This window comes from Rhinopithecus roxellana, chromosome 4 (genome assembly GCF_007565055.1).
Source record: "Rhinopithecus roxellana isolate Shanxi Qingling chromosome 4, ASM756505v1, whole genome shotgun sequence".
Classification (NCBI taxonomy): Eukaryota; Metazoa; Chordata; class Mammalia; order Primates; family Cercopithecidae; genus Rhinopithecus; species Rhinopithecus roxellana.
Genome location: NC_044552.1, coordinates 144,906,921 through 144,928,674, shown reverse-complemented (window position 1 = coordinate 144,928,674; position 21,754 = coordinate 144,906,921). Strand labels below are relative to the sequence as shown.

The 21,754-nt window shown below is 38.3% G+C and overlaps 1 protein-coding gene across 1 annotated transcript in view; it reads left to right on the top strand.

The window, feature by feature from the left end:
* The window catches only part of UTRN (utrophin), a 603,735-nt gene that overhangs the window by 270,228 nt on the left and 311,753 nt on the right, over window positions 1–21,754 (top strand). Inside the window, 3 exon segments of the mRNA XM_030928184.1 lie at window positions 1,617–1,734; window positions 5,700–5,905; window positions 8,161–8,315. Coding sequence (XP_030784044.1) covers window positions 1,617–1,734; window positions 5,700–5,905; window positions 8,161–8,315 — 479 coding nt within the window.

The window sequence follows — 21,754 nt, the reverse complement described above, 5'->3', positions numbered from 1 at the left end:
AAGTTCTGGGTTGCAAGTGGTACAAGGATACTGACAAGAATTAGGTAGAAATTGGGAATCAACAATAAAATAATAATAACAGCTATTGTTAACTTTTATTAGGTGCTTCATGTGTGCTGGTCATTTTTCTAAGTATTTTATACATGTTATCTCATTCAGTTATGTAATAATCTTGTGAGGTAGGTACTGTTTCTATCCCCACATTACAAATAAGCCCACACCAAGGCAGAGGCACTGAGTATATACGAGCTGACAAATTACTGTGGCAAGACAAGAGTCTAATAAAAGCCTCAGGACAAGTACAAGCAACCTGTTGGGGGAGCCGGGATGAGGAAGGGGATCCCTTCTCCAGTGATGGAAAGCAAACTGTGTGAGGTTTTGGTATCTAGGATAAAGTGATGACATTCCTGGTATAGGGAACAGAGTGAATAAAGTCATGTGGTACAGGAGGCACGAAGGACAGTAGGGCCAACATTTGTGCAATTAAGAAATATAGTGTGAAGCAAGGCAGGAAAAGCAGCTCAAGTTCCCTTTGTGAAGGAGCCTGCAGGCTGTGCAAAGCCCTTTGGATTTTTAGTCTGTAAGAAATTGGTAAGCATTTTCTTCCCATTTCTTTTTCTTTTTTAAAATTGTGACTAGGAACTCATGATAGCAATGCGCTGCTTTAGTAGAAGACTAGGATGGATTGGAGGCAAGAACTGCTTAAATCAAGGCAAAGAGCCCTTTCTGAAATGATTAAGATGATGCTGTTGCAATTAGTGGAAATAAGGAATAGAAGACATGGAATGTGAATGAGGGTTTGAGTGATTTAGTTTCAGACGTGTTGTGGTGAGGAGTCCTTGTGCCATTTAGAAGGAAGTGATCAACATTCATGTGCCCTGGGATTTAGGATGGAAAGTTGTGAGCAATCATTTGACACCAGAGGAGTAGCTGAAATCTACAAAATTGGTGAATTTGTAAAGAGGAAAAACTGGGAAAAAGTCATTTGCCACTATTTGTATTTTTTGTAAATTGTTTTTTAGTCTCTATAACTGTTATTCTGTACTGAACACACATGATTTTCCTGATGTTGTTACCATTTCTCCCATATTTATCATCACTGAGAGACAAACCACCTACAGCAGCAGTTTTTCATTTCTAAGAGGATTTAATTTATAGTTATTCCTCTTAGCACTTTTCTATGTCATCCCCAACCCTATGACATTAGTTTGTGTTCACATCTGACACAGAACAGATATGCAAGGCATCAGCAGCAGCACTAACTGCTAATGTTTTCAGGGCATTTTTCAGCTTTTGAAGGGTTTTTCTTTATTTAATGTCCTTAGGCTGGATGTAATTGAGGTGTCAGTATTTTATTATTTCTTTTTTGTGAAAACAAAAACACAGAGAGGTAAAGGTCCTTGCCTGGTGACTCAGGTGCTAAATGGAAGAACTGAGATTTGAATGCAGGATCTTTGACTTTAAATCATGCACTCATTTTCTGCCACGTTGCTGATGCCTCACTGTGCCGGAGAGAAGGAAAATAATGACAACTTTGATGTCAGCACATCTGTTTTGCTTATTATTCTTCTCATATGGCTTATTAACCTATCCGAATAATCATTTCTACTTAACAGATTACAAAGGCTGACTTAGAACAGCGCCATCCTCAGCTCGATTATGTTTTTACGTTGGCACAGAATTTGAAAAATAAAGCTTCCAGTTCCGATGTGAGAACAGCAATTACAGAAAAATGTAAGTTTTTTTTTAAAAAAAGTTATGTATCATCATCCACTTTCCCTGCAAATAGTGACACACACACACACACACACACACACACACAAACAAACACACACACATTTTCAAAGATTATTCAACTTAGAGTAATAGTGTTTAATATTTGTTACTCTTTATTTATACAGAAATGTAGCTTTCCCTTGTTTTTATCTTTTGTGAACATTGTTACAATGACCTTATGAAGCCCTTAATTATTAAGATCACGACTCTTAAGTAATTACTTACACGTTGGGTTTTCTTCTCTTAACTTAGGCTTTCTTTTAGAGGAATACAAAAAAGTCAGAGAAACTCACAAGAATGCAAATCCTTTCTCTCATTATACTGTATTGTCTAAAATCAGGTCTTACTATGTCTTCTAACTCAACCCAAAATTCAGTCCACAAATATTTATTGAACAACTACTATGTGCTTATGTGACTGACATTAATTTGGAGATACTTTAGTTAAAAATGAGAGAAAACAACAACAAAAAATAAACATACAAAACAATAGCAAACAAAGATCCTTGCTTGGGGTTTGCATTCTAGCTCAGAAGCATCTAGCTTCTACAAACCCTTCTTAGTGGAAATGTACTACCAATAGCAAACGAAGTCTAAATTCTCAAGAGTGACATCTAGGGATTGTCACAATCTGCTGCCACTACCCCTTCTCTCACTTCAGCCCTCAGCCCAGCCTGTAGTTATGCTGTTATTCTTTAAAATATCCTGACATTTCCTAGTCTTCTTACCTTTATTCACATTATTTTTCTTTTCTCTTGGCCTTTTCTTCCCAGGTGAAATTCTATGCAGCAGCTAAAATGTCACCCCCTTTGTGATGTCTTTCCCTCCTCTTCTGGTCCCTGGTGAATGTTAATTTCTATTTTTAGTTCCTTCTATGGCCTTCCCCCCCATAGCTTTATTATAGATCTCACAACTACTTTAATTCTCTCTCCCTTCCATAGATTGTGAATATCCATCTTTCTGCCCTTGGGCCTTTCACAGTTCCCAATACAAATTAACTACCTAATAAATGCTTGTGGCAAAATATAAACTGGAAGGATAAAGCCTAATCTTTCTCAAGGGAAGGAAGTCAGCTACTTTTCCTGTAAAAAGTATGTTTTGATTTCAAAAAAATTCCTGGTAGCAACAAGGGTATTATAGGAGATACATTAGAAAAGAACTTTTAGTGTCTGAAAGTGTTGGCTTATTTTTACTAAATACATCATTTTCCTTCTTTTCTCTTTTTGTGAATGGATGGATTGTGCCTATTATGGAGCTTTGGAGTGAGCCAGTTTCCCTCACATCACAGGGGAGCTCCTCTGCTCTAGTCATGCCAAACTATCAACAAAACCATTTCCAGTTTGCTTTTTCTATCATCTTGATTTTTTTTTCTTTTTTTCATCACCTCTCTTTTTGTCCAAAACTTCTTTCAGGTGTTTGTTTGGTTGTGTATTCGTTTTTACAAGACTTTCCTTCTCCTAAATATCTTCCCTTTCCTATTTAATGTACACACTCTATTTTCTCTCTCTATATAAATATTTCTGTGTGTGTAGATGTTCTATAGCCTTCATCACTCCTCATTATATGAAAAACTCTTCTCAGCGGAATGTCCTGCTACCAATAGTAACCTGGTTTTAGGGCTTAACACACAATGAATGGGACAATTTACTTATTGTTTATGACAAACCTGTGATATTTACTCTTGCTTGATGTCTTTGGTTTCATTTGTTTAATGTTAAAGGATTCTATTAGTAATAGAATTGGTCATAAGTACTTTATGTAACTTTTTAACTGACAGAACATTATGATAGATTTGTCCTCTCTTAAGTTTAAAACTTAAGCAATTTATTTAAACAGCTACGACATCATAAAACAGATTGTCTCATTGAGCAAGTTTTAAAGAATGATGTCACGTAAGTATAACTTAAGGCCTTTTGAACAACCTTAAGTTGATAGCTTTTTTTTTTGCTCATTTGTTTTTGAGATGGAGTTTCACTCTTGTTGCCCAGGCCGGAGTACAATGGTGCAATCTTGGCTTACTGCAACCTCTGCCTCCTGGGTTCAAGCAGTTCTCCTGCCTCAGCCTCCCAAGTAGCTGGGATTACAGGCACCCGCCACCACGCCCACCTAATTTTGAATGTTTGGTAGAAACAGGGTTTTACCATGTTGGTCAGGCTGGTCTTGAACTTCTGACCTCAGGTGATCCACCTGCCTTGGCCTCCCAAAATGCTGGGATTACAGGTGTGAGCCACCGCACCCAGCCAGTTGATAGCTTTTATGTTTTACTATAACCATATATTATCCCAAGAACTTTGCCAAAGTGTTCCATGATAACTCAGCTGGAATGTTTTGTTTTAGTTACATTCCTCGTGGGCCTGGTATTTAACTATAGCCTTCCTTTTTGTCTGATAATCAAAGCATCTTCCAGCAGTGTGGTTTTAACATTCTACCTACTTATTATCAGCAGGCTCTTGCAGATATTCTAAGTAATTGTTTATTAGTACCTCAGTTCAAGATTACGAACTAACTCTGAAGTGATTAATACAAAATTTAAGGCTGGGTGCAGCACTTAAAAAAGATTTAAGGCCTCCCAGCACTTTGGGAGGCCGAGGCGGGCGGATCAGGAGGTCAGGAAATCGCAACCATCCTGGTTAACACAGCGAAACCCCGCCTCTACTAAAAATACAAAAAATTAGCTGGGCGTGGTGGCAGATGCATGTAGTCCCAGCTACTCGGGAGGCTGAGGCAGGAGAATGACGTGAACCCGGGAGGTGGAGGCGGAGCTTGCAGTGAGCCGAGATCGTGTTGCCACACTCCAGCCTGGGCGACAGAGCGAGAAACCGTCTCAAAACCAATATATATAAATAAAAATAAAAAATAAAAATTTAAGTTTCCAACTGGGCGCGGTGGCTCATGCCTGTATTCCCAGCACTTTGGGAGGCCGAAGCAGACAGTTCAGGAGTTTGAGACCTGGCCAACGTGATGAAGCCCGTTCTCTACTAAAAATACAAAATTAGCCAGGTGTGATGGCACACAACTGTAATCCCAGCTACTTGGGAGGCTGAGGCAGGAGAAGCACTTGTACCCGGGGGCGGAGGATGCAGCAAGGCAAAAGCTGAGATCGTGCCCCTGCACTCCAGCCTAGGCGACGGATCGAGATTCTCGCTCAAAAAAAAAAAAAAAAAAAAAAAAAGTTTCCTTAGATCTCTCTGTCTTTAAAACTGTTAAAAGTAGAGAAAGGAGAAGAGAAGAAGCTACAAGAGAAATAGAGAGAGAAGGTGATAATGAGTAAAAGGACTAGAAATAAACAACAATAAAAGAGGAAGGACAAGAACCAGTGTGGAATTTTTATGATGAAGAGCTGCTGGGTGCATAGTACATGAGTGTCTTTTACTTTTAGTGTTTCTCTTGAACTTGAACATATAAAATTCCTTTTAGAAAATTTTCTTGCTACAGTAAAATAAATGCAAAAATATTCTTACACAGTTCATTTTCTTCTAAAATCAAGACTGCCTGAGAAAAATCTCCTTTGAGGGTAACAAGTGTCTGTCTGTCTTAAAGTTCTATCATGAAGTACTGTTAAACCCTACCTTCATCAAACCAGGTCTATAAATACAACTATAAATACAAAATTAAATAGAAAATTATTTTCTTTATAATGTTTTGGCAGTATCTGTTTATAATAGTAGATATTTTCTTGTGAGTTGTTTTAGAGCACTTAAAATAGAATTCAAGATTTTTTTCTCAAGCATGGTTTCAGAAATATGTCAATTGTATAGGATGGCAGATGTGTATTAAAATTCCTTTAAAATGTGTTTATCAGCTTGCCTTCTTTCTTTTTTCTGTTCATAGACTTATTTGTGATACATTTGATATCTGGTATTTTTTCTTTCTCCTGAGAGTTACATGTTGGAATTTTTTTTTCTTTTATAATGCTACCCTCAGTGGAAAGGGTCAAGAACCAGTGGGATGGCACTCAGCATGGTGTTGAGCTAAGACAGCAGCAGCTTGAGGACATGATTATTGACAGTCTTCAGTGGGATGACCATAGGGAGGAGACTGAAGAACTGATGAGAAAATATGAGGCTCGACTCTATATTCTTCAGCAAGCCCGACGGGATCCACTCACCAAACAAATTTCTGATAACCAAGTAAGACTCATCAGATTTTTTTTGGCAGTATTATTTTGTTGGATACACTTTTTTTTTTCTATTGTTCACTGTAATTCTTAACAATAGGACCCTGTCATGTTTTTTTCCTAAGTTCTTAGAGTATATATTGAAATTTATTGAAGAATTTGATCTGGAAAATTTTTCTGAAAAATTTCTGGAGGCATAACAAGTAAGAATGTGCATGACTTTTTGCAAGTGAAACCCACTCTCAAATCGGCATCTAGAAAGAGAACATTTTCAAGTTTCCAGGAAGCCTCTTTTGCTCCCTTCCGTTCTGTATTAGTCTGTTCTCACATTGCTATAAATAACTACCTGAGGCTGGGTAATTTATGAAGAAAGGAGATTTAATTGACTCATAGTTCATTTGAGGGATAATGTAGTGAAGCATGACTGGGAGGCACCAGGAAACTTAAAATAATGGCGGAAGGCAAAGAAGAAGCAGGCACCTTCTTTACAAGGCAGCAAGACAAAGAGAGAAAGATAGAAAGGAGAAGTGCCACAGATTTTATTTATTTGTTGGAGACATTGTCTCACTTTGTTGCTGAGGCTGGAATGCAGTGGTAGGATCTCAGCTCATTGCAAGCTCCACCTCTGGGTTCAAGCGATTCTTGCCTCAGCCTCCCAAGTAGCTGGGATGACAGGCATGCACCACCACACCCAGCTAATTTTTGTATTTTTTGTAGAGATGGGGTTCTGCCATGTTGCCCAGGCTTATCTGCAACCCCTGAGCTCAAGTAGTCTGCTCACCTCGGCCTCCCAAGTGTCACACACTTTTAAACCATCCGATCTTGTGAGAACTCGCTATCACAAGACCAGCATGGGGGAAATTCATCCCCATGATCCAGTCACCTCCCACCAGGCTCCTCCTTCAATTGAACGTGAGATTTGGGTGGGGACACAAATCCAAACCATATTACTTACTTACCCTGAAGGTTATTTTTATTAATAAAATGTTCCAAGACTTTCATTTGAGGGCTACTGTAGTGAACAAATCAGATAAGTTTAGTTTCCTTTAATGTCTTTTTAACCAAACGGTTTTATTAATTTCATGATAGCAAGCATCTTTTTTGTCATCAGGTTAGTTATAGAGTTGGTAATATTATTGAACAACTATGGTAATTTTAAAAGTGCTTTTAAGATTCTCTGTATAAAATTATAAAATATTCTTGAATTGGAGGTTTTGGTTGTGAGGTTATAGTTTGGTATAACATTTATTTGCCTTTCAGCTAGCCTAAGATAGAAGTATATATCTGTGAAGAATTTAAGAGAGTATATGTAGAAAACAATCGAAAATGTGGAAGTATGTTTTTATTCTCCACAAATGCAGACTTTACTTGGTTACAGTTTTAAAAGCAGGTGGCCAGTTATACGTGTTTCTGGATCATTCTCTGTGTTTGTGATACTGCTGATTGTTTCCACCAAGCGATTCCTAAGTCGTAGTGAAGCCCCTAGCCCCTTAACTAGAGGAATACAATTAAAATGATGTCAGTGTTTCAGTTATCATATTAGAAGATTATTTTCTAATCAGCAGTGTGGTTCTTTTCTTCTGAAGCCTTAGGCTGATTTAAAATCTTCCCAATTGCTACAAAAAGCATTATATTAAAAGTTGCAGTTGTCATTTAGATTTCATGGTGAGTACCTTGATCCAGAGACTCTCAGAGGCTGAAAAACTATATCAAAGAACCAATGCCAGTGGACAAATTCAGCATCAGTTTGGCTACTCAAGTAAACTCTCAGTAAACCTTGCTTGGCAGCTTGATCCATTCAAGCGGTTCTTTGTAAACACACCTTGTGATCCAGGGGCAAGAGATAGAAGATGTCCATGTTGTTGATCCTTCACGTTTCTCCAGGCATGTATGCAGAAACTCTGTCTGTATTCAGTCCTTTGTGACACATGTCCCTGTAAGGATCAGAGGTACAACAGAAGGAATGAAAAAGACAAATGGTTTGAGGAAGAAAATATCTCAAAAAGAAAAAGATAATAATCTTGTAATATTGTCATCTATGTACCTGATCACTTTCTTAGATAGTCAGTTTCTTTTCACTTAGTTTCTTTTCACTTCTCCTAATTTTGGTTTCTGCTTACATATAAGAAAGGATTTGCCCCCAGTCTGTTTTCATCTCATGATATCTGTATCTAAAGCATGTCAAAATCTGCTGGGAGTACTATTGTTTTGATGATACTAATTACTGAGTGACCAAGTCTAACAAACAGACCTACACTTGCACCTCAGATACTGCTTCAAGAACTGGGTCCTGGAGATGGTATCGTCATGGCATTCGATAACATCCTGCAGAAACTCCTGGAGGAATATGGGAGTGATGACACAAGGAATGTGAAAGAAACCACAGAGTACTTAAAAACGTCATGGATCAATCTCAAACAAAGGTAACTCTAAGGCCCTGGCAGATGAATGTATATTGTCAAGTTGAGAATTTAATTGCTTTGGCTTTCTCATGGCCAAACATGTGGCTACTGCAAGTACATTTTATGTTTTTTTGTTTTTATATTGTGATGTGCTGAGTTAGTATTATCATACTTAGTTCAGAATGTATGTTTATACAATACGTATTTGAATTTTTACAATGGAGGTTTTTTTTTTTTTTTTTTTTAAATCAGCCTAAACCTTGCCAATGATTATGTGCTCTGATTATCTTATACTCTTGGTATTATTTGGAATACACTTTGTAGTACCCTGAATGTAAGGCGTGCAGGTGTTTACAGATGCATCAGGGTAATAGTATCCCTAAATGTAATTGTAATAGTGTGCTATTTGGGTGGGGCATCCTAAGTTGAGGACCAGACACACATGGATCCAACACTAAACCCCTGAAATAATCTATGTGCATTTAGAGTTTTAGTTAATTTACTATCTTTTTTCCCATTGCTTTGTCTAGTTAGAGTATTTGGAACAGCCCAAAATAGAATATGTGTTTACAAGAGAATTTTCTGTCACTTGAACACCTAGAATTTGAGAAATCATAAACAGTGATTAGCATCTCTTTAAGATTGCGTATTTGTATTCATCACTAGTAAAAAAAGATATTTACATCGTGCATATAGTACTGGGAATGCTTGTGTCTAAGTGAAATTACGTGCATCGTTATCTATTAAAATGCAAGTGTCTTAAAACCAGTTTGGTATCAAAACACATCTATTTTGCCATGAATACAATGGGTATGAGAGCACTTTATATTCCTGATATATTCCTGATAATAAACTATGACTAAGCATTTAATAACATTTTGACATGGAGAAGTTTTATACATTTCCAGAATGTTATTTTTAGTTACAATCTCTGAAGTTCTGAAAACTCGAAGAAGAGAGTTGTGAGGGCAGAATGTGAGGTTGAATGTGTTGTTAGATATACCTAGGATACTGGAGAAAATAAGACTGGGTTAGCAAAGGCAAAACTTCGCAAGTGGTTAAAGCAGAGTGAGTATAATATGGTCTTTCTAACATTTTACTACAACTTTTCTCTTTTATTGTGATAGGTTATTTGGATGTAGTAAAGATGCCATAACTCACGCGGGGAAGAAGGTGAATTAAAAACAGCTTTAACCTCAAGAGATATAGTCCTTAAATATACTTTATCTTTGTGTTTCTAAAAGTTCCATGTACAAGAGTTAGGACTTGTTTTCCTTGTAATTTAACAAAAAATTGATCCCTTAGGAATGTGTGGCCTGGTTTATTTAGCACCTCCAATTCTTTTTTTTTTTGCTTCTACTTTGTAAATATTTTAAGACGGCCTACAGCAGTAGTTGGATTAGATGGAAGAGGCAATTAAAAATGAATTATATTGCAAGACGATTTTTCATTTATCATAGCTAAGACAATCACAATGTTCCAGTTTCTTTGTAGTTACAAGTGGTTGCCTTATTGTTTTTCTCTGCATTTGGTGGTGGGGGAAATAAGTAATTATATTAATATTTAGACATGATTTAGATATATTGTTATCTATAAAGCAGGGAAAACAGAGCAAAACTGGCTCATAGGATCCCTTCACGAATGACAACTAGGGCTTCTATATGTAAAGAGAGTTTTCTCTTTTAAATACAGTGATATTTAAATTTTTAACTATTTTAGATGGACATCTTTGTAGAATATATAAATCTTTCTTTGCCTTCTTAAAGCTTGTGAATGTATATTTAACTTTCTTTTTTTTAATTCTTGGTATTATTGTTGCAAAGATGGAATTAAAGAACTTTGATGGATATAAGTGACCTTAGAGTGCTTCTGAACCAGTATTTCTCAACCTTTCTTTACATTATTGCTTCCCTAAGGAGCCTTTGCAGACTCATCTCCCCCATGAAATTTTAATACCATGATATACTGTGTACTGTATGGTTGTGCTTTATATATAAAAAGAGTACATTTTTTCACCCTCCCCCTGAAAAGAAATAACCATTTATTACCTCTGCTGAGAATACATGGTCTAATCTAATGTTCTTAGACTCAGAGAAGTTAAATGGCATGTTCAAAGTCATGCAACACAGTCAGGATGATATTTTTCTATGCTAAATGGTAATACTCTTCATGCTCTGAGTTCTGAAGAACTGGCAGTAAATTTATTCAGGCTGCTATACTTTGTGAGATTTGGGGCTTTGTTTTGTGCATATAAATTTTGAGTATCATCTCATTGTCAGGCACTCTACTAAGCTCTTCACACACATCATTTCATTTAATCTTCACAACAACCACAGGAGAGAGGTAGCATTTTCATCAGTCCTGTGTTGATGAATAAACTGAAGTACAGAGAAATTAAGGAATCACTCAAGACCACACAGCTTATAATGGCAGAGCTGGGATTGGAATTCAAGCTTGACTGGCAAGTCAGGCTCTTATCATCTCTAAAAACAGTTTCATTTTTCTTCTTTCAATCAGACTGTCAGCCTTTGCTGACGTTCTTGGTGACTGCTTTGTGTACCTGCCTCTCAGTTCTGTCTATAATTCTGCTTACTGATTCATATCTGTGTTGAGTTTAGAAGCCATATCAGATGAAAGATATGGGCCTTTTTTATGCATAATGTATTGCACTCCAGTACATGGCCATCACACCCTGTCCAATGGCTGCTGAGAGGCCTTTTTACCATGGCTGCCCTCTTATCTTCCAGCCTATTCTGTATATACATCATTGTCAGCCAAATTCTGGAGGGGTGAAGGGTTGTTATACTTACACATGGAATACTGTGCAGCATAATGTGTGTAGTTCAATATCATCTTTCAAAGGAAATGTTTTGTATGAATTGCAGTTAGCCTAAATAATTTGGCTGTTCACAATTTTAAGTCCACAATCCCTTATCTACAATGCCAAAATCTAAAAACAGCTTTGATAACAGAAAGCTTTGAATTGCCATGCGGGTATTTATTAAAGTCTTTATTTATTCTGGTTAGTGTGAATGGCCTTGTTCCTTGCTGCAGAAATATTAATGTGTTTGATTGCTTCCCCAGACCCTGTTCAGGGGTAGTAGTTAATATAGTTACTTTCATAATATTAGTATTCCTAATGTTCAAAAAAATCTTAATTCTGAAACACAACTGGATCCTGATTTTTTGGATTCTTTGTACAATAGGCCTGTCTCTAATGTTTCTAACTAATCTATATATCCTGACCACTACTTTTTTTACTTATAACTTTTTTTTTCGGTCCATCTCTTAATGCTAATTAACAAATTTTCTAGTGCCTGTTGAGATAGTGATTGTTGAAATGTGTTTATAGCACAGTCAGTGTTGATGCCTGATTTGGGTCTGAAATGCTATTTTAGCTGTATATATTTTGGTACTCCAGGGCCAAAATAACATTCTATAACACACACACACGTATTCACACATGTATAACTATGTGTGTATAGATGTGTTTGCACATGCATGTATATACAGGTATGTGTATATATATGCACACCCATGTATATGCACACATAGTTATCTACACTGAAGTATTGTAGAGGAAATGAGACAGCATAGCTCTGTGCTATAAACAATTCCTTAGAAATCACTAATTACGCTGTCTTTTTCTCCTTGTCCTTAACCCATGAAGTCACATTTTACCTTGCCTATGTTAAGGTATTTCTAGGTTGGTACAGGTAAAACAGAAAGCACAGAATGTAAGGTATATGGGGCAATCCTTGGTTAAAAGCCATCTTATGCACTTGCCTTTTATGCTAACTTGTAGGAAGTTATTTCAACTCATTGAAATTTCCTTGATTTCCATTTCCTTGATCTAAAGTGGAGAACATGTCTAATATGTAGAATTATTGTGATATCAAAAGTTATGTGTCAAAGTTCTTGGTAGGTAGTCTACACTTAAGAAAAAGTTGCCCAAACTATCATCATCTGCTCTTTCATATGCCTTTCTGATAAATCCACTGCTTTTAATCACACGCACCGTACTTTCTGTGGTTAAATTAGCAGAAGGTTGAGTCAGTTGTTTGTTCATAGTCATTTCAAACTCTTTCTACTTTAATTAATGATAAAATACTTGATTGTCTGCTTTTCTGAGTGCAGTATATATATTCTAAAACTTTGTTAACAGATGAAATTTCTTAAAAAATGTAGTTTCCTTGGTTTGCAGAATTATCACAGTTGCTGAATTTACCTTGCAATTAAGTATTTTCTGCCAAAGCAAAAATCCAACCATCCTGGGAAGAAAAGGTACAGAATTTAAAAAGACACATTTTTTTAAAAAGTTATTTTATATTATTTTATTTTATTATTTTATTTTTTATGTTCTAGGATACATGTGCAGGACATGCAGGTTTATGACATAGGTAAATGTGTGCTGTGGTGGTTTGCTGCATCTATCAACCTATTACCTAGGTAGTAAGTCCAGCATTCATTAGCTATATATCCTGATGCTCTCCCTTCTCCTGCCCTCTCCGTACGGGCCCCAGTGTGTATTGTTCCCTTCCCTGGGTCCATGTGCTCTCATTGATCAGCTCACATTTATAAGTGAGAACATGTGGTGTTTGGTTTTCCATTCCTGCATTAGTTTGCTGAGGATAATGGCTTCCAGTTCCATCTATGTCCCAGCAAAGGACATGATCTCATTCCTTTTTATGGCTGCATAATATTCCATGGTATGTAGGTACCACATTTTCTTTATCCAGTCCATCATTGATAGTTGTTTGGGTTGATTCCATGTCTTAGCTCTTGTGAACAGTGCTGCAGTGAACACACACGTACATGTGTCTTTATGATAGAATGATTTATATTCCTGTGGTTGTATATACCCAGTAATAGGATTGGTGGGTTGAATGGTAGTTCTGCTGTTAGGTCTTGGAGGAATGCCACACTGTCTTCCACAACAGTTGAATTAATTAACATTCTCACCAACAGCATAAAAGCCTTCCTATTTCTCCACAGCTTCACGAGCATCTGTTGTTTCTTGACTTTTTAATAATTACCATTCTGACTAGCATGAAATGGTATCCCATTGTGGTTTTGATTTGCATTTCTGTAATGCTCAGTGGTGTTGAGCTTTTTTTCATATGTTTGGTCGCATAAATGTCCTCTTTTGAGAAGTGTCTGTTCATAAGACACAATTATTTAATGTGGGAGGCACAAATACAGATTTATCCAGTAAGATAATTTTATCTTCTTCTTTTGAAATGGTATTGTCTTTCTCATTAATGTTTATTAGTTAATAATGGCCAGCTAGACGTGTGGAATGTATATAGTTTTCTTTTTTTTTTTTTTTTATTATACTTTAAGTTCTAGGGTACATGTGCATAACGTGCAGGTTTGTTACATATGTATACTTTTGCCATGTTGGTGTGCTGCACCCATCAACTCGTCAGCACCCATCAATTCATCATTTATATCATGTATAACTCCCCAATGCAATCCCTCCCTCCTCCCCTCCCCCCCCATGATAGGCCCCAGTGCGTGATGTTCCCCTTCCCGAGTCCAAGTGATCTCATTGTTCAGTTCCCACCTATGAGTGAGAACATGCGGTGTTTGGTTTTCTGTTCTTGTGATAGTTTGCTAAGAATGATGGTTTCCAGCTGCATCCATGTCCCTACAAAGGACGCAAACTCATCCTTTTTTATGGCTGCATAGTGTTCCATGGTGTATATGTGCCACATTTTCTTAATCCAGTCTGTCACAGATGGACATTTGGGTTGATTCCAAGTCTTTGCTATTGTGAATAGTGCCGCAATAAACATACGTGTACATGTGTCTTTGTAGTAGAATAATTTATAATCCTTTGGGTATATACCCAGTAGTGGGATGGCTGGGTCATGTGTTACATCTAGTTCTAGATCCTTGAGGAATTGCCATACTGTTTTCCATAATGGTTGAACTAGTTTACAATCCCACCAACAGTGTAAAAGTGTTCCTATTTCTCCACATCCTCTCCAACACCTGTTGTTTCCTGACTTCTTAATGATTGCCATTCTAACTGGTGTGAGATGGTATCTCATTGTGGTTTTGATTTGCATTTCTCTGATGGCAAGTGATGATGAGCATTTTTTCATGTGTCTGTTGGCTGTATGAATATCTTCTTTTGAGAAATGTCTGTTCCTATCCTTTCCCCACTTTTTGATGGGGTTGTTTGTTTTTTTCTTGTATATTTGTTTGAGTTCTTTGTAGATTCTGGATATTAGCCCTTTGTCAGATGAGTAGGTTGCAAAAATTTTCTCCCATTCTGTAGGTTGCCTGTTCACTCTGATGGTAGTTTCTTTTGCTGTGCAAAAGCTCTTTAGTTTAATTAGATCCCATTTGTCAATTTTGGCTTTTGCTGCCGTTGCTTTTGGTGTTTTAGACATGAAGTCCTTGCCCATGCCTATGTCCTGAATGGTACTACCTAGATTCTCTTCTAGGGTTTTTATGGTATTAGGTCTAACATTTAAGTCTCTAATCCATCTTGAATTAATCTTCGTATAAGGGGTAAGGAAAGGATCCAGTTTCAGCTTTCTACTTATGGCTAGCCAATTTTCCCAGCACCATTTATTAAATAGGGAATCCTTTCCCCATTTCTTGTTTCTCTCAGGTTTGTCAAAGATCAGATGGCTGTAGATGTGCGGTATTATTTCTGAGGACTCTGTTCTGTTCCATTGGTCTATATCTCTGTTTTGGTACCAGTACCATGCTGTTTTGGTTACTGTAGCCTTGTAGTATAGTTTGAAGTCAGGTAGCGTGACGCCTCCAGCTTTGTCCTTTTGACTTAGGATTGTCTTGGCAATGCGGGCTCTTTTTTGGTTCCATATGAACTTTAAAGCAGTTTTTTCCAATTCTGTGAAGAAAGTCCTTGGTAGCTTGATGGGGATGGCATTGAATCTATAAATTACCTTGGGCAGTATGGCCATTTTCACAATATTGATTCTTCCTATCCATGAGCATGGTATGTTCTTCCATTTGTTTGTGTCCTCTTTGATTTCACTGAGCAGTGGTTTGTAGTTCTCCTTGAAGAGGTCCTTTACATCCCTTGTAAGCTGGATTCCTAGGTATTTTATTCTCTTTGAAGCAATTGTGAATGGAATTTCATTCCTGATTTGGCTCTCTGCTTGTCTGTTACTGGTGTATAAGAATGCTTGTGATTTTTGCACATTAATTTTGTATCCTGAGACTTTGCTGAAGTTGCTTATCAGCTTAAGGAGATTTTGGGCTGAGACGATGGGGTTTTCTAAATATACAATCATGTCATCTGCAAACAGGGACAATTTGACTTCTTCTTTTCCTAACTGGATACCCTTGATTTCTTTCTCTTGCCTGATTGCCCTAGCCAGAACTTCCAAGACTATGTTGAATAGGAGTGGTGAGAGAGGGCATCCCTGTCTTGTGCCAGTTTTCAAAGGGAATTTTTCCAGTTTTTGCCCATTCAGTATGATATTTGCTGTGGGTTTGTCATAAATAGCTCTTATTATTTTGAGGTACGTTCCATCAATACCGAATTTCTTGAGCGTTTTTAGCAGGAAGGGCTGTTGAATGTTGTCAAAAGCCTTTTCTGCATCTATTGAGACAATCATGTGGTTCTTGTCTTTGGTTCTGTTTATATGCTGGATTACGTTTATTGATTTGCGAATGTTGAACCAGCCTTGCATCCCAGGGATGAAGCCCACTTGATCATGGTGGATAAGCTTTTTGATGTGCTGCTGAATCCGGTTTGCCAGTATTTTATTGAGAATTTTTGCATCAATGTTCATCAGGGATATTGGTCTAAAATTCTCTTTTTTTTGTTGTGTCTCTGCCAGGCTTTGGTATCAGGATGATGTTGGCCTCTTAAAATGAGTTAGGGAGGATTCCCTCTTTTTCTATTGATTGGAATAGTTTCAGAAGGAATGGTACCAGCTCCTCCTTGTACCTCTGGTAGAATTCAGTTGTGAATCCATCTGGTCCTGGACTTTTTTTGGTGGGTAGGCTATTAATTGTTGCCTCAATTTCAGAGCCTGCTATTGGTGTATTCAGGGATTCAACTTCTTCCTGGTTTAGCCTTGGGAGAGTGTAAGTGTCCAGGAAATTATCCATTTCTTCTAGATTTTCTAGTTGATTTGCATAGAGGCGTTTATAGTATTCTCTGATGGTAGTTTGTATTTCTGTGGGGTCAGTGGTGATATCCCCTTTATCATTTTTTATTGCATCTATTTGATTCCTCTCTCTTTTCTTCTTTATTAGCCTTCCTAGCGGTCTGTCAATTTTGTTGATCTTTTCAAAAAACCAACTCCTGGATTCACTGATTTTTTGGAGGGTTTTTTGTGTCTCTATCTCCTTCAGTTCTGCTCTGATCTTAGTTATTTCTTGCCTTCTGCTAGCTTTTGAATGTGTTTGCTCTTGCCTCTCTAGTTCTTTTAATTGTGATGTTAGAGTGTCCATTTTAGATCTTTCCTGCTTTCTCTTGTGGGCATTTAGTGCTATAAATTTCCCTCTACACACTGCTTTAAATGTGTCCCAGAGATTCTGGTATGTTGTATCTTTGTTCTCATTGGTTTCAAAGAACATCTTTATTTCTGCTTTCATTTCGTTATGTACCCAGTAGTCATTCAGGAGCAGGTTGTTCAGTTTCCATGTAGTTGAGCGGTTTTGATTGAGTTTCTTAGTCCTGAGTTCTAGTTTGATTGCACTGTGGTCTGAGAGACAGTTTGTTATAATTTCTGTTCTTGTACATTTGCTGAGGAGTGCTTTACTTCCAATTATGTGGTCAATTTTGGAATAAGTGCGATGTGGTGCTGAGAAGAATGTATATTCTGTTGATTTGGGGTGGAGAGTTCTATAGATGTCTATTAGGTCCGCTTGGTGCAGAGATGAGTTCAATTCCTGGATATCCTTGTTAACTTTCTGTCTCGTTGATCTGTCTAATGTTGACAGCGGAGTGTTGAAGTCTCCCATTATTATTGTATGGGAGTCTAAGTCTCTTTGTAAGTCTCTAAGGACTTGCTTTATGAATCTGGGTGCTCCTGTATTGGGTGCATATATATTTAGGAGAGTTAGCTCTTCCTGTTGAATTGATCCCTTTACCATTATGTAATGGCCTTCTTTGTCTCTTTTGATCTTTGATGGTTTAAAGTCTGTTTTATCAGAGACAAGGATTGCAACCCCTGCTTTTTTTTGTTCTCCATTTGCTTGGTAGATCTTCCTCCATCCCTTTATTTTGAGCCTATGTATGTCTCTGCATGTGAGATGGGTCTCCTGAATACAGCAGACTGATGGGTCTTGACTCTTTATCCAGTTTGCCAGTCTGTGTCTTTTAATTGGAGCATTTAGTCCATTAACATTTAAGGTTAATATTGTTATGTGTGAACTTGATCCTGCCATTATGATATTAACTGGTTATTTTGCTTGTTAGTTGATGCAGTTTCTTCCTAGCCTCGATGGTCTTTACATTTTGGCATGTTTTTGCGATGGCTGGTACCGGTTGTTCCTTTCCATGTTTAGGGCTTCCTTCAGGGTCTCTTGTAAGGCAGGCCTGGTGGTGACAAAATCTCTAAGCATTTGCTTATCTGTAAAGGATTTTATTTCTCCTTCACTTATGAAACTTAGTTTGGCTGGATATGAAATTCTGGGTTGAAAATTCTTTTCTTTAAGAATGTTGAATATTGGCCCCCACTCTCTTCTGGCTTGTAGAGTTTCTGCCGAGAGATCTGCTGTTAGTCTGATGGGCTTCCCTTTGTGGGTAACCCGACCTTTCTCTCTGACTGCCCTTAAGATTTTTTCCTTCATTTCAACTTTGGTGAATCTGGCAATTATGTGTCTTGGAGTTGCTCTTCTGGAGGAGTATCTTTGTGGCGTTCTCTGTATTTCCTGAATTTGAATGTTGGCCTGCCCTACTAGGTTGGGGAAGTTCTCCTGGATGATATCCTGAATAGTGTTTTCCAACTTGGTTCCATTTTCCCCCTCACTTTCAGGCACCCCAATCAGACGTAGATTTGGTCTTTTTACGTAATCCCATACTTCTTGCAGGCTTTGCTCATTTCTTTTTCTTCTTTTTTCTTTTGGTTTCTCTTCTCGCTTCCTTTCATTCATTTGATCTTCAATCGCTGATACTCTTTCTTCCAGTTGATCGAGTCGGTTACTGAAGCTTGTGCATTTGTCGCGTATTTCTCGTGTCATGGTTTTCATCTCTGTCATTTCGTTTATGATCTTCTCTGCATTAATTAGTCTAGCTGTCAATTCTTCCACTCTTTTTTCAAGATTTTTAGTTTCTTTGTGCTGGGTACGTAATTCCTCCTTTAGCTCTGATAAGTTTGATGGACTGAAGCCTTCTTCTCTCCTCTCGTCCAAGTCATTCTCTGACCAGCTTTCATCCGTTGCTGGCGATGGGCTGCGCTCCTTTGCAGGGGGAGATGCACTCTTATTTTTTGAATTTCCAGCTTTTCTGCCCTGCTTCTTCCCCATCTTTGTGGTTTTATCTGTCTCTGGTCTTTGATGGTGGTGACGTACTGATGGGGTTTTGGTATAGGTGTCCTTCCTGTTTGATAGTTTTCCTTGTGACAGTCAGAAGGACTGTCTGTTGGTCTGTTGGAGATTGCTTGAGGTCCACTCCTAGACCCTGTTTGCCTGGGTATCAGCAGCAGAGGTTGCCGAAGATAGAATATTGCTGAACAGCGAGTGTACCTGTCTGATTCTTCCTTTGGAAGTTTCCTCTCAGGGGTGTACTCCACCCTGTGAGGTGTGGGGTGTCAGACTGCCCCTAGTGGGGGATTTCTCCCAGCTAGGCTACTCAGGGGTCAGGGACACACCTGAGCAGGCAGTCTGTCCATTCTCAGATCTCAACCTCCGCGTTGGGAGATCCACGGCTCTCCCCAAAGCTGTCAGACAGAGTCGTTCGCATCTGCACCGGCTCCCGCTGCTTCCCCTGTTGGTCTTCAGCTGTGCGCTGTCCCCAGAGGCGGAGACTACAGAGACAGGCAGGCTTCCTTGAGCTGCTGTGAGCTCCACCCAGTTCGAGCTTCCCAGCGGCTTTGTTTACCTACTTAAGCCTCAGCAATGGCGGGCGCCCCTCCCCCAGCCTCGCTGCTGCCTTGCGGATAGATCGCGGCAGACTGCTGTGTTAGCAGTGAGGGAGGCTTCGTGGGCGTGGGACCCTCCTGGCCAGGTGTGGGATATATTCTCCTGGTGTGCCTGTATGCTTACAGCGCAGTATTGGGGTGGGACTTACCCGATTTTCCAGGTGTTGTGTGTCTCAGTTCCCCTGGCTAGGAAAACGGATCCCCTTCCCCCTTGCGCTTCCAGGTGAGGCGATGCCTCGCCCTGCTTCAGCTCTCGCTGGTCAGGCTGCAGCAGCTGACCAGCACGGATTGTCCGGCACTCCCTAGTGAGATGACCCCAGTACCTCAGTTGAAAATGCAGAAATCACCGGTCTTCTGTGTTGCTCGCGCTGGGAGTTGGAGACTGGAGCTGTTCCTATTCGGCCATCTTGCTCCGCCCCCTGTATATAGTTTTCAAAAGGTTATTTAAAAATTGTGTATACTAAAGACTGATTTTGTAACTATTCTGAAAACAGGTTAAGTTTCAAAATTTTAATTTTGATTGATTTTCCAATTAATTTTGTTGTATATTTGGAAGCTTCTATTATATGTTATTACTTTTTCAGTAATGATGTTTATTGTCCCTATAGATTAATAAAAATGAAGCTTTTTTCAGCAATTATTCTTTGTTCAATTTGGTCAGTTCTTTTTAACAGTCATCAATAGAAGATACTCATATTGGGATTGTTTCTTAAGACCTGATAACAGCCAGGCTCAACCTTCAAGCTCTTAAAACAAATGCTGTAGCAGCTGTCATTCTCGAATGCAGGTAGCCTTATCCCCCTAGCATGTCCAAAAATATGAGGTTCGGAGATTTGGGTCAGTCAGCTTGATTTATCCTCTCAGAAGCTTACTTCTTTCCCTGAAAATCACCTTTATTTTTCAACTTGTTTATTTTCTCTGCTAACATTTGATTTTTAGTTTTCCCTTCCAAGTTGGATATAAAGCTGGCCAAAAAGAGAAGTATAAAAATTATAGTCTTCTATATTTTCCTCTTCTGTTATGTTGTTTTAATATCTCAAGTATCATTTTATTACTTTTTTTTTAACAAAATCGCCAACAATGTCTTTGTGATAAATGCCTATGAATGTTAATGTTTTCATTTTGTAAATATCAAACTCAAGCATGCAGATATTTTCTCAGCACATTTAGCTCCATATCAAACAAACTAAAGAGCCAATGCCCACAGAAACAATGCCCACAGTCTTTGTTTTTGTTTTCATTTGTTTGTTTTTCCATTAATTGATTAATCAACTAGTTAAACAAGTATTTATTGTGCTTCCTATTTGCCAAGCTCTATGACCAGCCCTAAAGATTCAGCCATAAATACACCTTGTTCCTGCTCCCAGGAAGCTTACATAGCTTAGGGGGAGCCTTGCAATGTATATAAGTGGTAAATAAGAACATAATACATAATTATAGGAGATTGTTTTGGAGGCAAGAGAAATTAAAGAGGTGCTATGTAAGAGAGGAACCTAACTGAGGCAAATTTAGAAAGCATAACTTGGTGGCATTTGAACTGGTTCTGAAGGCTAAGAAGGAACCATCTGAAGAAAATTACAGAGTGAACAGCAAATATAAAAGTCATGAGGCAGGAAAGAGCATAGCATGTGGTTGCAATATAATGAATATGATGGTAAAAGCCTGAGATGCGGTAGGAGAGGAAGGCAGAGGCCAGATCATGCTGAACTTTATAAGACATGTTATATTAGTCCATTTTCATACTGTCATAAAGAACTGCCTGAGACTGGGTAATTTATAAAGGAAAGTGTTTTAATTGACTTACAGTTCAGCATGGCTGGGGAGACCTCAGGAAACTTACAATCATGGCAGAAGGTGAAGGGGAAAGCAAGGCACCTTCCTCACAAGGCAGTAGGAAGAGAATTGCTGAGTGGAGGGGGAAGAGCCCCTTATAAAACTGTCAGATCTTGTGAAAACTCACTCATTATCACTAGAACAACATGGGGGAAACCATCCCCATGATCCAATTATGTCCACCTGGTCTCTCCCTTGACACATGGGATATAGGGGTTATAATTCAAGGTGAGATTTGGGTGTGGGTACAAAACCTAATCATATCACATGGGAAGGAGTTTGGATATTAAAAGTACAATAAAAACTTATTGGAATTGTTAAGGAAGGGAGTGACACTGTCTGATGTATATATATTAAAATTTAATCTCTCTGGATCTTATGTGGAGAATAGGTTGCTAGTGGGTATAGTAGAATAATTGGGAAGACCAGAAAGGAAGTGATGGCTGTGGTCCAGCTGGGACATGGTGGTCCCCGTAGCTATTGTATGCCAGCAATGATGTAAAGAAGATGGTAGATTTGTGATATGCTATGGAAGTAGAAAAGACATCT